This window comes from Armigeres subalbatus, chromosome 2 (assembly GCF_024139115.2).
Source record: "Armigeres subalbatus isolate Guangzhou_Male chromosome 2, GZ_Asu_2, whole genome shotgun sequence".
Lineage (NCBI taxonomy): Eukaryota > Metazoa > Arthropoda > Insecta > Diptera > Culicidae > Armigeres > Armigeres subalbatus.
Genome location: NC_085140.1, coordinates 395,523,442 through 395,538,230, shown reverse-complemented (window position 1 = coordinate 395,538,230; position 14,789 = coordinate 395,523,442). Strand labels below are relative to the sequence as shown.

The following is a 14,789-nucleotide window of genomic DNA, read 5'->3' as shown; positions in this document are numbered from 1 at the left end:
GATATGGAGGCTGGCATCCGATACATGTGTAAACATTCGCAAATATCTGTTATCTGTTTTGATTTTTTGATTTTTCGTCTAATTGATTTAAACTGCCATTCTACCCTATTATAACCTGAAAAAGTACTATTCTATAAAATGGAGTAAGAGAGCCTTCTTTAAATGAATGCGTTTGCCCGGTGTAAAGCAGACAGACAGGATATGTTGCCTTTTTTAAATCAACACGTCGGCTCGGTATAAGGCGAACAGAAGAGATGATACCTTTTTCAAACGAACATGTTTGCCCGGTATGAGGCACACAGGGGAAATATTGCCTTCTTTAAAAGAGACGATGCCTTCGTTAAGTCAACGAGACTTTTCAGACAAACATGATCTCCTTCTCTCTCATACACACAACCCCTTAGTCACTCACATCCTCTGCCTCCCTAATTAATTCACACTCACCCACTCTTATTCATTCCACCACTCTTACTCACTCACTCACACTTACTCAGTCATTTATTCTCAATCACTTGCACAATCTTTCTCGCTCACTCTTATTCACTAACTCTTTTTCGCTCACTCAGTCACTCTTTCTCACTCTCTCTCACTCTCGCTTACTCACTCACTTTTACTCATGCACTCCCTATTACTCACTTTTACTAATCATTTACTCTTAATAACTCACTTCCTCTTACTCAATCTGTCTTACTTACTCTCTCACTTATAATCACTCGCTCTTCTTCTTCTTATTGGACTTACATCCCCACACTGGGACAGAGCCGCCTTGCAGCTTAGTGTTCATTAAGCACTTCCACAGTTATTAATTGCGAGGTTTCTAAGCCAGGTTACCATTTTTGCATTCGTATATCATGAGGCTAGCACGATGATACTTTTATGCCCCGGGAAGTCGAGACAATTTCCAATCCGAAAATTGCCTAGACCGGCACCGGGAATCGAACCCAGCCACCCTCAGCATGGTCTTGCTTTGTAGCCGCGCGTCTTACCGCACGGCTAAGGAGGGCCCCTAATCACTCGCTCACTCTTGCTCACTATTGCTCACTCTTGCTCACTGACTCACTACTACCCACTTGCTCATTTATACCACTCACTTACTCTTACTCATTAACTCACTCTCACTCACTCATCAACTCTTACTCACTCACTCTTACTCACCACCCGTCGATTCTGAGACTTAGACCCCGTTTCATCCAGAATCCGTTGCTTTTACTACAGCGACCCAGGAACAACTTCAATCTTGTTGCCTTTGTGACCATGCTGACGTGGACCGCAAATGCCTCCGACTCCCTGCATTGTGCATGAGAACATGCTGCACAATTCCCCTACCGCTCGGGACTCTTGAAAGGTGCCATACTTAGTGGGACGGGATTTTACGGAGTAAGAATACTTACATAGTTCTATGCAGTATAGTATTGAAAAAGGACAAACTATTGTTCATTCAAATGAATTTTGAATAAACTTTTATTGAGTAACATTTTTTTCATTTAATTGTATGTATGAACTTGAATGATAACTACTTTGGGGTATTGGCTCGTTCGGGGTAGTGCCCCATTAGGGGTAATAGCATTCGGAGTAGTGGCGTTCGGGGTAGTGACCTTCGGGGTAATGGAATCATGGGTATTGGAATTATGGGTAGTACCGTACAAGAAAGACAAACATGTAAAAAAGTGAACAATTTTCCTTCGATGGGAAACTGAGAATCGTGGGTTTGAATCCCACGAAGGAAAGTGGGCAAATTGTCTCCAATTTTTTTAAATACCGCCTAAATCGTCAAAAAGATGCATGGCAGTTGGACTTTTTGAGCATTTTTAAAATCAGAATTATCGCATCACCTCGTCCGTCAAGTGAGCATGCTGTGTCCCTTTGGAACCTCTTGTCCAGCTTATATTCACTCACTCACTTTTGGGTCCTGAGCCAGGTCGGATTCCTATCGACTTCTTCTGTTTTTTTCCTTTAAGCTTCGTCGCCACGAGCTCCTGAGTCTGCTGCGATGTCCTGCAAGATTCCAGTCCTGCGCTTGATTGTAGATTTAGCTTACACTCTTTCTTAACGTGTACCTGACCCACCTCCATGTATCCTTCCGAATTTATGTTGATATCGGTTTATGATGGCGTGGTCTATGGAGCACAGCATTCGAACTATGGTTTGGTAAACAATCAATCGCATCCATCATGTTATGGTCGAGTACGATGAAGAACAGTAGCGAATGTAGTACACTCCGATTCACTGGCCTATCTTTAAATTATAGAGGAAACTTTTCTCTCAGGAAGCTCTTTTGCATTTGTTTAAAAAATTATACTGTATGTCAGGAAATTTCTTCTAAAAACATGAAATTTATTTTTTTGAATTTTCATGGAAAATCGTCCTGATTTTCCAATTAACATGTTTTTTTTTCCAAGGAGAGATGTTTTGAATCTGCAAACTTTTATGAAAATCCTTGGAAATTCATCTGGTTTTCCACAAACAATTCTGCTGAATGTCGATGGGTTTTACTTATGAATTTCCAGGGCGAATTCTTCTGAATTTGAATAATTTTCTTCATAATGTACCAAAAAGCTTTTTCAGAATTTCCCATGGATTTTCCTCAGATATATCGTAGATATTTATATTTGAATTTCCACTTAAAACTCTTCATAAAACTCGAGGCGCGAAGCCTCGAAAATAATGAACTCGAAAGGAATCTGACCTGGGCCCAGGACATGACTAATAAGCGAACAACCAGGGTGGAGATGTGTTACGGTAGTAGAGTGAGTCCACGAGTTGTTTTTTTAGATATGTATTTGATATCGAGGTTGAAACAAGCGAAAAAGTGCTCTATTCTTCCCAAAAATATTCATCACTTCTGGCCAGTTTCTTAAAAGTTAAAAAGGTTTTTAAACAGGTCTGAAATCATGTAACAAAATCGTGAAAAAAAATCTTAAGCTAATCAAAACAATAAAAAATACTAGAATAATAACGTCGTGCACCATTCTTTTTCGCAGCAATTCCCAAGGGTTTTGTAAGGGATCAAGGGATCATAAATATTTTGGATGTATGTTCGTTAGATTTTTGTGGTCTGAAGTCAAAACAAAAACGTATGACTGACAATCCGGAGATGGTGAGCACGCTTCTTGATCCGGTCTAGGATACTCTCGGGATGGAAACATTCTCGACCTCCTGGACATAGTGTATATTTTATGATTGTCACACAAGATACATGATCAAGTAATGGCAGGCTCTCGTAAGTTGGACATTAGTAACTCAACTCACAAACTCAACTGATCATTTTCTTCTTCTGAAATCTCCATCTGAATAGAGACTATTAGAAATCATTGTGGGTGTGGTCCTTAATTTCAATCTGGGACAACAATCACAAAAGAATAACATTTACTATCCCTGGCCATATTGACAGAATAATGCAGAAAGTCTGCTTATGTTGTGAAAATTTAGAACACAATAATGCAAGGAAGCACTATTTCTTGCAACGACAATCAAATTAACTAAAAAAGGCACTGTAAAATTTCATCATTTACTTGTATACGCATTTTAGTTTCACTTTTGAGCCATCGGCTCTAATCCAAATTTGAAACATTTTGAACGCGATATTTGTTTGAAGGTTAAATTAAACAGTTAGAAATGGAATTTTAGCTATTATTATTTACGAATAATTCATATTCTACAATCTTATCAACTGGAACCAGTCGATTCTCCACATACTCACTGTCGGTAGAAATAAAACGTCACATCATCGTTTACATTATTCCAGAAATTTTTCCCGTCCGAAGAGGTATCGTTTGGTGTCGTTAGATCGATTACGTGCGGCACGCCTTGGTCATCCGGCATAAACATCCACGTCACTCCATAGTTTGGATCTATGTTTTTCAGCTGCTCCATATTACATTTCACTACGGTAAAATCATAAGGATAATACGTTATTGGTCGACTTCATACACTAAATGAGCAATAAAATTCGCACAGTTGAAAATGTTTCTTATAAACACATGATGACAAAGGAACGGGATCAAAAAATCGAGCATGTTACTGTTTAACGGATAATCCTCGCTAGCGTTAGTGCCACCGACTAACCATTTTGCGCGCTTGCAGTTGACTACACTGAACTTGACCGCGTGGTAAATGCTTTTCGTTTGAAGGCCGAAATAAATGGTGATCGTTAGATGTCGTTCCATATCCGAGTTTAGAACGAGAACCATTTAATCGATACGTAGGAAGTTATTGTCCAAATATAATGATAATTCGCCTGTTTGTTTGGGTTTGGGTTGCGTCCACCGAGCACGCACTGCTGAAAATTTCAACCTGTTGCCATTGCGATCGCGAGCGCGCACACAGAGGAGGATTATGATCTGCGGTAAATCATTTGTTCAAGGTAGAACGATAAATATAGCGACCCGGCTTCGCATGCTAGAGCGCATATTAAATACCACCTTTCCCAATTAGGGCTTGGATATTTCCCACCTGATCTCGATAGCACAGATAAGAGCAACACGATGGCAGGAACGGTTCGTACTGGTATCATTCTTCCAAATGTTCTACTTGCGAATTTGAAAAAGGAACTAAACCCTTACGGTTGATACTGCATCGGTTATAAACGGTTTGCTTTAAAAAGCAATCAATGTATGAAGAAATCGGTAGCTTCTTATCAATTTCCCGCGTATTCAACAAACAAGAAATATTGTTGAAGCAGTGACTGAGAAAATTATGTTATTAGGGAACCGGTTCTTACCTTCCGCAGTAACAGTGTTGATGATGAACGTTCATTCTCATCAGTTTGTTGTTGACAATGGGAAGAGTTTGGAAGAGAAATGCAAATAAATGTATTGTGCTACCATAAGTACGCATAGCTAGCACTTTTGTAAATCTCTGTGATATTAACTGAAAAAATAGAGACACTATAATGACGGGTCACGCATTCCTTTTTAATGTCTAATAGGTACAAATATTTAATTAAACAAATATGATTACAAACGGGTTATGCTTTGCTCAGGAAAAAATAGATAGAAAAAAAATGTACATAGAATGTAGTTGTCAGAGCACTAACATGGCGTTTCCTGTGACATCTAAGCACCGTTGGTTGATTGAAAGTTTTCGCATTTTTACTTTTGATGGATGAAAAAACAGCTGCGTAAACAGTGATGTAGTTAATGGGCGGGAGACAGCTCCATAGTAAGCGCTTGGCTGGGTTGGACCCGATCCTAATCGTAATGTAGTATTTGTGGGCTACTTGACTTGTGCTTTTGTAGATAAGTGAAGTCATAAATGGGACCTATACGTCAGTTAGTGAATTTTATTTAAGGTTATGGCTTTCAGCATATTTATGATCAGAAACGGGTTTTACGATTTTATCCAACGATTCGTTTTTTTCTTGGAACTTGGCCTGCTTTTCAGCTTGGTGTTTTAATTACATAGGATGGTTCACTAAATTAATGATTTCGTGTGTGTTACTTCTACGTGAAGTTAAACGATTTACAATGATATGGAAATGCTAATATCATCTTCCAAACTTGGACGTACATGTTCATGATAGCATTAGAGGCGAAAGTATAGAATTGATAGTTCCGTTAGGATACGGCAGGCATGAAGAATGTTTTTTATAGAAGTCGATTTGAAAGCGAGCGGAGGGCAATATTTGTGATGGCACATATCGCACGACCTTCCTTCTGCCAAGCTCCCGTATGAAGGGGGAGGGAAGAATATCAGTGTGGAAGCTGATATATCTCCACTGGCAAAAGGAAGGTGGTTTGACTTGCTCATATGCCATCGCGTGCGGAAGGATTTGCTATCGACGAGTACTGTCTCCAAATTTCTAAATGCTGATGTCATATTAGAAATTTGGAGACATCGTATAAAGTGAAAGAACATTAGGATGGTTGCTAGCTCCATTTTCAAGAAGTTATAAGTTATATTCATTTTTTCATTTCTTCTTCTTCGTCTATGGCTCTACATTCCAACTGGAACTCAAAATATTCTATTAACATTTCCTCAGTTTTTAATTGAAAGCTTCTTTATACTCGCCTTTGCATGAGTGTGCAGGGGGAGATCTCCGGATTGGCAATCCTACTTTAGAAGGTTTTTAATTTACTTGTCATTTTTGAATACTTGTCATAAAACGAGTTTGTACAATTCCATTTAATTCCACCACTTGATTGTACCTTGACAGATACGTATTTCGACCTCAGAGTAAGGCCGTCTTCAATATCTCTTACCTGACTCGCCTTGAAGAAAATGATAGCAGGCGTAGGCAGGATTAAGCGTCGGTATGTCTAGGTAAATTAAATTATTCTACTACAGTGCTTACGTCTACGTGAATTAAATGGAATTGTACAAACTCGTCTTATAACAAGTAAAGACATTCTACTAAATGCTCAAAATAATTTTCTTATCAATTTTTAAATCATTCGAATGCATTCTGCTTATGCAGACATGCATTCTGATTATACAGAGATGAACAACCATATTTTACACCTGTTTAGTTAATTTTACTTGACGACCGACTGGCAAATAGCTTACACAACCTCACTTGATCAGTACAGTTGCTGATGAAGAATGTGTACAGCCGCCAGCCATTCTAAATACTCACGCTCCTCTAATGTGGACGTGTACTATACACATGTGGAAGTATTGGCTTGAGAAATGGATTGCGAGTGATTTGACTATGCGTCCAATTTGGGAATCTCGAGCTCGTTCAGTAGCCGCTAGGTTGCGAAGGCCGAAGTAGCTTAGTTGGTTAAAGCACCAGTCTAGCGTACTGTAGGGTCATGGGTTCGAGTCCCATCGAAGAGAAAGTGGTTACCTCCAATACATTTTCCAAATCAATATCTTCCACATAACGTACATATTCACATACCGTCGTGCGGGGCTTCTTTTGAAAAATCGTGGGCTACTTTGGACATTTTGAAACAAGAATTATAAAGAAAACTACTCTCAAATTGCCATTATCACCATTCGGGTGTCTTGTTAATAGTTGGATGGCAACTTTCTGTTTCGAATCTGGTATTATTTACTTTTAGTTTCTTTAGAAAATCAAAAATCCAAAGTAGCCCCCGGAATCAAAAAAAGCCCCGCTTGACGGTATGAGTTTTCATAACATTGTAAATTAACATCCAAGTCGGGTGGTTTAATCCCCGGAAATAGGCAATTAACTTTGATTAAATTGAATTCAATAGTTTCTTTTTGATAAGGCATCAAAAAGTCACAAAAATAAGTAGAAACAAAAATTTGGAGATGAAGTTGAAAAATGTGGGAATTCCTAGTAGGATGTGGAAATGTAACTCGAGGGTCATACAAGCTCCACGAATCTATGACAAAAGGACAAAAAGACAAAAGGTCGAAAAGACAAAACGTCGAAAGGGACAGAAGCTCGAAAGGACAAAAGGTCGAAAGGGACAATAGGTCGAAAGACAAAACGTCGAAAGAGAAAAAAGGTCGACTTTTGACTCCACTCCGAGTGGTGTAATGCCACGGTAGTTTCTCACATCACGTCGCCTTTCTTGAAAACTGGGAACATAGTGGAGCCTTTCCACTCCACAGGAAATTTACTCTGCTGGAGTAATAGGTTGAATAGTAGACAAAGTGGAACAGCTAGAATATCAGAGCATTTCTTCAGCACGGCCGATGGAAGAACGTTAGGTCAAGGAGAAAAGGATTATTTGGTCTGACGTATCGCTGACAGAACCATTTGAACGTCTATATCAAAGACACCCACATCCACTACATTGCTAGGTACTCCACTCACAGCTCTATCAGTGTCATCCTGAGAAGGCGAATAGCTCGAGAATACACTTGAGAAGTGTTTAGCGAAAAGGCTGCATTTCTCCTCAATATTCAGCGCAATATCGTTATAGAGAAAAACACTTGATGGCAGTCCAGTTTCCTTCTTTTTAAAATTCACGAAAGACCAAAACCTCTTAGGGTGTCGTCGGAGATTTTATTGCGTGAGTCGAACATAATGTTTGTAACGAAGTTTATTATACCGCCGATAATCATTGCTGGCAATGTTGAAGTTTCGTTTAGTGAAGGCACACCGCCGATAGGTATAAGCGCGAAGAGCTCTAGCGCGCACTCTTTTTAGGTTGCGTAATAGAGCATTAGTCGACAGTGTTTTCCTCGGAGGCTTCCGCTTCGGTACAGCGGCCGAAACGCAGTCACGTAGCAGACATTTGAAGCGGTCTACAGCTGATTCGATGACATCATATACGATCTTGTGTTGACTGGGTACAAAATACGTAGACTCGAATAGAAAAATTGTAAGTACTCAAGAGGAGGAGAAGTGGAAGGAAGGGGTTGTATGCCCCATCTACAAGAAAGGCGACTAGCTGGAGTGTGAGAACTTTCGAGCGATCACCATCCTTATTGCCGCCTACAAAGTGATATCCCAGATCATCTTCCGTCGTCTGTCACCAAGTTTGTGGGAAGTTATCAAGCCGGCTTCGTTGACGGCCGCTCGTCAATGGACCAGATCTTTACTGTACGGCAAAATCTTCAAAAATGCCGCGAATATCAGGTCCCAACGAACCATCTGTTCGTTGATTTCAAGGCGTCATACGACAGTATAGACCGCGTAGGGCTATGGCAAATTATGGACGAGAACAGCTTCCCTGGGAAGCTTACCAGACTGATCAAAGCAACGGTGGATGGTGTGCAAACTGTGTGAAGATTTCGGGCGAACACTCCAGTTCGTTCGAATCGCGCCGGGGACTAAGACAAGGTGATGGACTTTCGTGCCTGTTGTTCAACAATGCGCTAGAATGTGTCAGAAGGCAAAATAAGATATGACATTTGCTTAGTTCAAGGGATACCTCTTTTCTCAGAATGCATTTCCCCGTCAGAAGGCAAAAGACGATATGGTTATTGCTTTCAATTCAGACATTTACTCGGTTAAAGGCAATGTAGAATATGATCCCTTCTTTCAAAGGATGCATGTTCCCGACCGACGGCAAGAGAAGATATAGTTCCTTCTTTCAAAGGATGGATCTGCCCGGCAGATGACAATAGACGATATGGTTCCTTCTTCTAATTTAGGCATTTGCTTGGTTTAAGGCAAGGGAAGTGTAAAAAAATGCTATCTTTAAATTAGGCCAGCGGTTCTCAACCTTTTTCTTAAGAGGTACCCCTTCGAATTTTTGCATTAATTGAGGTACCCCCTCTCGAAAGTATAGGCTTCCAATCCTCTTGAAAAAAATAATTTCGAGCCCTTTGAAGGGAAGCTCCTTTCAGCTTTTGAATGCATTTAAAGTTTCCGCGCTTCTAAATTAAAGGCTTCTGAGCCTCTTGTAGATTAAGATGAGGCTTTATTTACATCTTGAAATGACTCTTCTGAGCCTCTTGATAGTATGCTTCCAAGCCTCTTGAAAGAAGAATTCCAAGCTTCTTGAAGCGAGGCTTCCGAGCATCTTGAAAGGAGGCTTCCGAACCACTTGAAAGTAGACTTCCGAGCCTCTTGAAAGCAGGCTTCCGAGCCTCTTAAAAGGAGGCTTACGAGCGTCTTGAAAAAAGGCAGCCTAACCACTTGAAAGGAGGCTTCCGAGCCTCTCGAAAGGATCCTTCCGAGCCTCTTGGAAAAAGGCTTCAGAGCCTCTTGAAAGGAGGCTTCTGAGCCTTTTGAAAGGAGGCATCTGAAGCTCTTGAAAGGATGCTTTTGAGCCTCTTGAAATGAGGCTTCCGAGCTTCTTGAAAGGACCTTAAAGGAGGCTTCCGAGCCTCTTAAAAGGAGGCTTTCCAGCCTCTAGAAAATGAGGCTTTTGAGCCTCTAGAAAAGAAGGCTTCCGAGCCTCTTGGAAGGAGGATTTTGAGCCACTCGAAAACGGCTTCCGAGCCTTTTAAAAAGAGCCTTCCTAGCCTCTTGGAAAGAGGATTCGGGGCCTCTTGGAAGCAAGCTTTTGAGCCTGGAAGGAGACTTTTGAGCTTTTTGAAAGGAGGCCTTAGAGCATCTTGAAAGGAGGTTTCTGACCCTCTTAAAAAGAGGCTTCCGAGCCTTTTGAAAAGATCTTGAAAGAAGGCTTCCTAGTCTCTTGAAAGGAGGCTTTTGAGCCTCTGGAAAAGGAAGGTTTTGAGCCTCTAGAAAAGAAGGCCTTTGAGCCTCTTGAAAGGAGCTGCCGAGCCTCTTGAAAGGAGCCTTTCGAATCTCCTGGAAAGGGGCTGTCCATAAACCACTTAGTCTCTTGAGGGGGGGAGGGGTTTCGAAAAAGTCCACGATAGTCTACGAAGGGGGACTGGGGGTATACGAAAAGTCTACGTATACTTTTTTTTTCATTTTTTTTAAACGAATTATACAGCAGGTTTGTGCGAGGTTAACTTGTTGATTTTTTAGGATTTTCCGTTTTTTTTGCATGAATTTACCGAAATATTTTTGTGTATTTCTCCATGTAATGAATTTCACTGAAGTAAAAGTCATGGATTTCACCAAGAAAATCTTCTGTGTTGAGCAAAGTATTCTATAAAACTTTCGAAAATTTTTCAAAATCTCCACTTGGATATGATTTCAGATTCTAAATGATAAAGTGAAATTTCGGTCTACGTGGTTTGTGGACAGCCCCAAAGAGGCTTTTCAGCTTCTTGAAAGGAACTTTCGAATCTCTTGAAAGGAGGCCTCTGAGCTTCTTGAAAGGAGGCTTCCGAGCCTCTTGAAAGGAGGCAACCTAACCACTTGAAAGGAGACCTTCGAGCTGCTTGGAAAAAGGGTTCCGAGAGGCGTATAAGGATGCTTCTAATCCTCTAGCAAAGAAGCAAACGTGTTGTTTGATCTTTTGTTCCACAGGCCTTCATACATTGTTCTGATTGTGGAAGGGAGGATTCAATTGGGATTTATTGATCGCATTGCATATTATGTACAATATAAATTTTTGAAATAAAAAATACACAATTATGAAAACTCTATCAATAAGATTTGATCGAAATTGTAATACGTCCGCCATTACGCATTTTTATCCGAGGTACCCCCTAGGGCCAGCGAAGATACCCCCAAGGATACATGTACCCCAGGTTGAAAACCGCTGAATTAGGCAATTGTTCGGTTTAAAGAAAGGGAGCTAATGGTCCCTTCTTGAAGGATGCATTTGGCCAGTAGAAGCCAGAGAGGCTATGACTCCGTTTTTCAATTCAAACATTTGCTCGGTTCAATGCAATGTTCAATTGATTCTTTATTTTAAAGCATACATCAGTACTGTCTAGGAAGAGAACATATGGCCTGATAAAAGGCCTGGAGTTTCATAATGCTCTATACCAATAGACTCAACTTGACAAATAGAAGTGATGTCTGCATGTATAAACGTTTTGGGAGTGTGCAAAAATATGATTTATAAAAAAGGGAGAAATGGGCACGTTTGCTGGCATTTCCTTACGTGAAAAACAAAATTAGCCATCTTGCTGGTAGGTGTGTCAACATTAGAAATGTTCCAGTTTTTACAGGAAGCTTCTTTATTCTTAATTTGCCACGCCGGCCGCACAATCCTTTTTCCAATTATCATGTATTGTGCATATGATGGAAACCGCGTAAATGAATGGCTCAACAAATCTTACTTTTCAATGTTTCTGCTCAAATAACATCCAAAAATGAAAACCGATTCACGGTAATGATAAAAATGACTCATAAGATAAACACAAAATTTATTGAAAGTTTGTTTCATTCCGGTATTCGACAAAAAATCAATATTTCGGTTTGTTTCGCGTCTTGTAGACCCTTGGAAAAAACAATGATTTTTTAATAATTCCGAAATGAAAAGTCTGATCGGATTCAAGAGTAAACAATGGAACCGCATTCCCCGTCGAATACAACTTGTTGCGAGTAAATCGAATAATTCTAAGTTATAAAAAGTGTACACATACATAATACACACATACAGGAATCACTTCCGTTTGTCAAGCTGAAACGATCGGTATATAACACTATGGGTCTCCGGGCCTTCTATCAAAAGTTCGTTTTTTGGAGCAATCATATAGCCTTTCGGTACAACTTTGTTGTACGAGAAAGGCAAAAATGTATCTCCGGAAAGTGATGCGTGAATCAATGCTAAGATAGTTTTAAAACATAATTTGAATTAAGGAAAGTAGGAGCTAAAATCTGTTTATTTGAAACCACATTACCTTTATGAGACAGAAATCATATTTGTTAGGCAACATTGAATTCTCTAGAACGTTGTGAAATAGTTCGACCTTCTAATTTGGAAAAGTGAACAAATATATTCCACAACATAAGTCAGTCAATTGTGAAGTTACACTAAACATAGACCCCATAACCTAAAAAGTTTCTTCCGAAGACATCAGACTTTTAAAGGTGATGGTTTTCGAGCTATCGAGGAATCTCACCATTATGAAGTGTGAGGTGATCCAGAGATGGCAACAGCTCTACGAAAAGCACCCAAATAGCGATGTCGATACGTTGACGAACCTGGGAGCACGCACGCAAGACATACGTTTTCCAGCTTCGCGGATCTCCAGAAGGAAAATAATTATGAGAAACCATAAAGCCCCTGGAGCGGACATAAAAATAACAAAAATTTCAACAAAATTTCCTATAGCGTTTCTAAATATGTTTTCATCTAAACAAAAATATTGTAACATGAAAAGTAATGAAAATTAACAAAATTATCACTGGTTGTGTTACAGTTTTCATACAAAATGGTCATGTTTGAGAACCAAAATCTTGATTTCTAGTGATAAGATTGAAGACATATCATGCGGATCCAATGTACTCACACATTATCACACATGGACTTCAAAGCCCCTTTGCCAGCTAAAGCAGGAACACGGATTTCTGGATAAACTAACACGGTTGATAAGAACATTATTTTGAGCTTTTTAGTGGAATGTTTTCACCTGTCATAAGACGAGTTTATACAATCCCATTGAATTCCACCACTTAATTGTATCTTGACAGATACGTATTTCGACCTCAAAAGTAAGGCCGTCTTCAGTGTCTCGTACTTGACTCGACTCGAAGTCGATTGACTTCGAGTCGAGTCAAGTACGAGACACTGAAGACGGCCTTACTTTTGAGGTCGAAATACGTATCTGTCAAGATACAATTAAGTGGTGGAATTCAATGGGATTGTATAAACTCGTCTTATGACAGGTAACACGGTTGGTAAAGGCCACGATGACTCGGGAGATGTGCGTAGATTGAGTTCCAGGGGCGTTCTTGAGACCGTTCGAAACAGGCAGAGGGTTACGGCAATGTAATGACCTTTCGTGCCTGCTATATATCATCGATTTGGAGGGTGTAATACATGGGCTCACTGCTGACTGCCGAAAACGATACCAGCAGAAAAATTCGGCCAGCAAGAGGGAATACGTTTTGCGAACCATCCGTAGACTGCATGATTGGCGACCAATTCTGGAGTGAATTCTGTAAATTGTCAAATCAGTTGTTCAAAAAACCGGAATATGTCAAACTGAACCGCGTGCTGCATACGCTATTGTTTGTAGAAAAAAACTGGTTTTCTCACTTCCCGACTACTACCTTGTTACCGTTACGTAACTATTGCTAATTTAAATAATAAAAATAAAAATAAAGTGTTAATTTTGTTAGTTTGTTAATTGTAATATCTATTCTAAATGTTAGTAAAATTATTAGTTAAAATTGTTACGTTAATATTGTTGATATAATTAATTTAAAAATCACTCATAAGCTAAAAAAAAAAAGAACAAAATTTGTTAAACACAATACATTTACACTGAACACAACTAGACGTTACATATGAAAATAATGAGCCAAAGGGAATAAAAAGTATTGCCACACTGGATACGACGACTACGGTATAAGAAAGGAAAAAGGGAAAAGGAGGTATGAGCTACTGGGTTGCATTTAGCTAAAGTCTTTTCTGATCTAGAGCGCCAAGTGAGAAGGTAGAAAAGTTTATGAAAGTTATCCGTTACCCACCAAGCACAGTCTAAAGCTTATAGCTCAAGTATAATCCCATATCGGGATTTTACCTATTATTCGGAATCAGGTATGCTATAAATTGAGGCCGAAATTAGCAATCAAACCCCAGTAGCCAATTTCATACCTAACCCTAACCCTACTACCAGGACCTGTTAACGCTCGCCTGAGAAGTACTGGTGAGACCGCTCCCCCCCGGAAGGCCTTTTATAATCGTGGATCACCCGAAAGTCCAGGGAAAGAATCCGAGGACATTGTTGGGACCGCACCGTTGATTCCGTCCAGACAATCGACGTCAAAAGGGAACAATCGGGTAATTCACCCGTTTTCGCCGCCTGTAGGGCATTCTGAGCTGCCGTCGAATCATCCATCCGATCGGTGGCCCGTTCCCCTGATAAACCATTCCGGGATCCCGAAGAGCTCCAGCATCGGCCGGCCGCAACTACACGCCACACAGACACACACACACAACCGTAAGTCAAAAAGAATATATATCAAAAAGAACAAGAACGTGTTTTACTTGTGTCCTTGACCAGCCCTGTAAGCCGACCCTAAGAGTCCCATGCCCTGGGCCAGGTCCTTCCGACCCGCTCAGTAAGAATTGACGCCCAACTAAAATAGCTCTGGTCAAGGATTCAAGGAAAAACTCTATCGGAGTGATCAAGAAAATTAGGATATCAAATTAGTGAAATTAACACGTGCAAAAATTAGGTTATCCAATTCATCAAAAATTATATCAATGGTGTAGTTCTATCCGGTATCACCAATTTGTTCTCACCCGTAAAGTGATAAATTTCTAGATAGCATACTACTAGTGCGCGAACACTCTCAAAATCTTACAGTGTTGCAGCGTTTGCACCAAATAGCGAAAATTAGGAAACGGTATTAAATTACAGTATAGCAATTTTGTTAATGGGTC

At 40.0% G+C, this 14,789-nt stretch overlaps 1 protein-coding gene across 1 annotated transcript in view; it reads right to left on the bottom strand.

Annotated features, from left to right (window-relative positions):
* LOC134210220 (uncharacterized) overlaps nucleotides 1–14,789 on the bottom strand; it is a 46,465-nt gene that overhangs the window by 10,600 nt on the left and 21,076 nt on the right. Inside the window, exons 5-6 of the mRNA XM_062686265.1 lie at nucleotides 3,956–4,173; nucleotides 3,701–3,884 (exon numbers count right to left, since the gene is read on the bottom strand). Of these exons, the coding sequence (XP_062542249.1) occupies nucleotides 3,701–3,884; nucleotides 3,956–4,173 (402 nt within the window). The remainder of the gene's footprint in view (nucleotides 1–3,700; nucleotides 3,885–3,955; nucleotides 4,174–14,789) is intronic.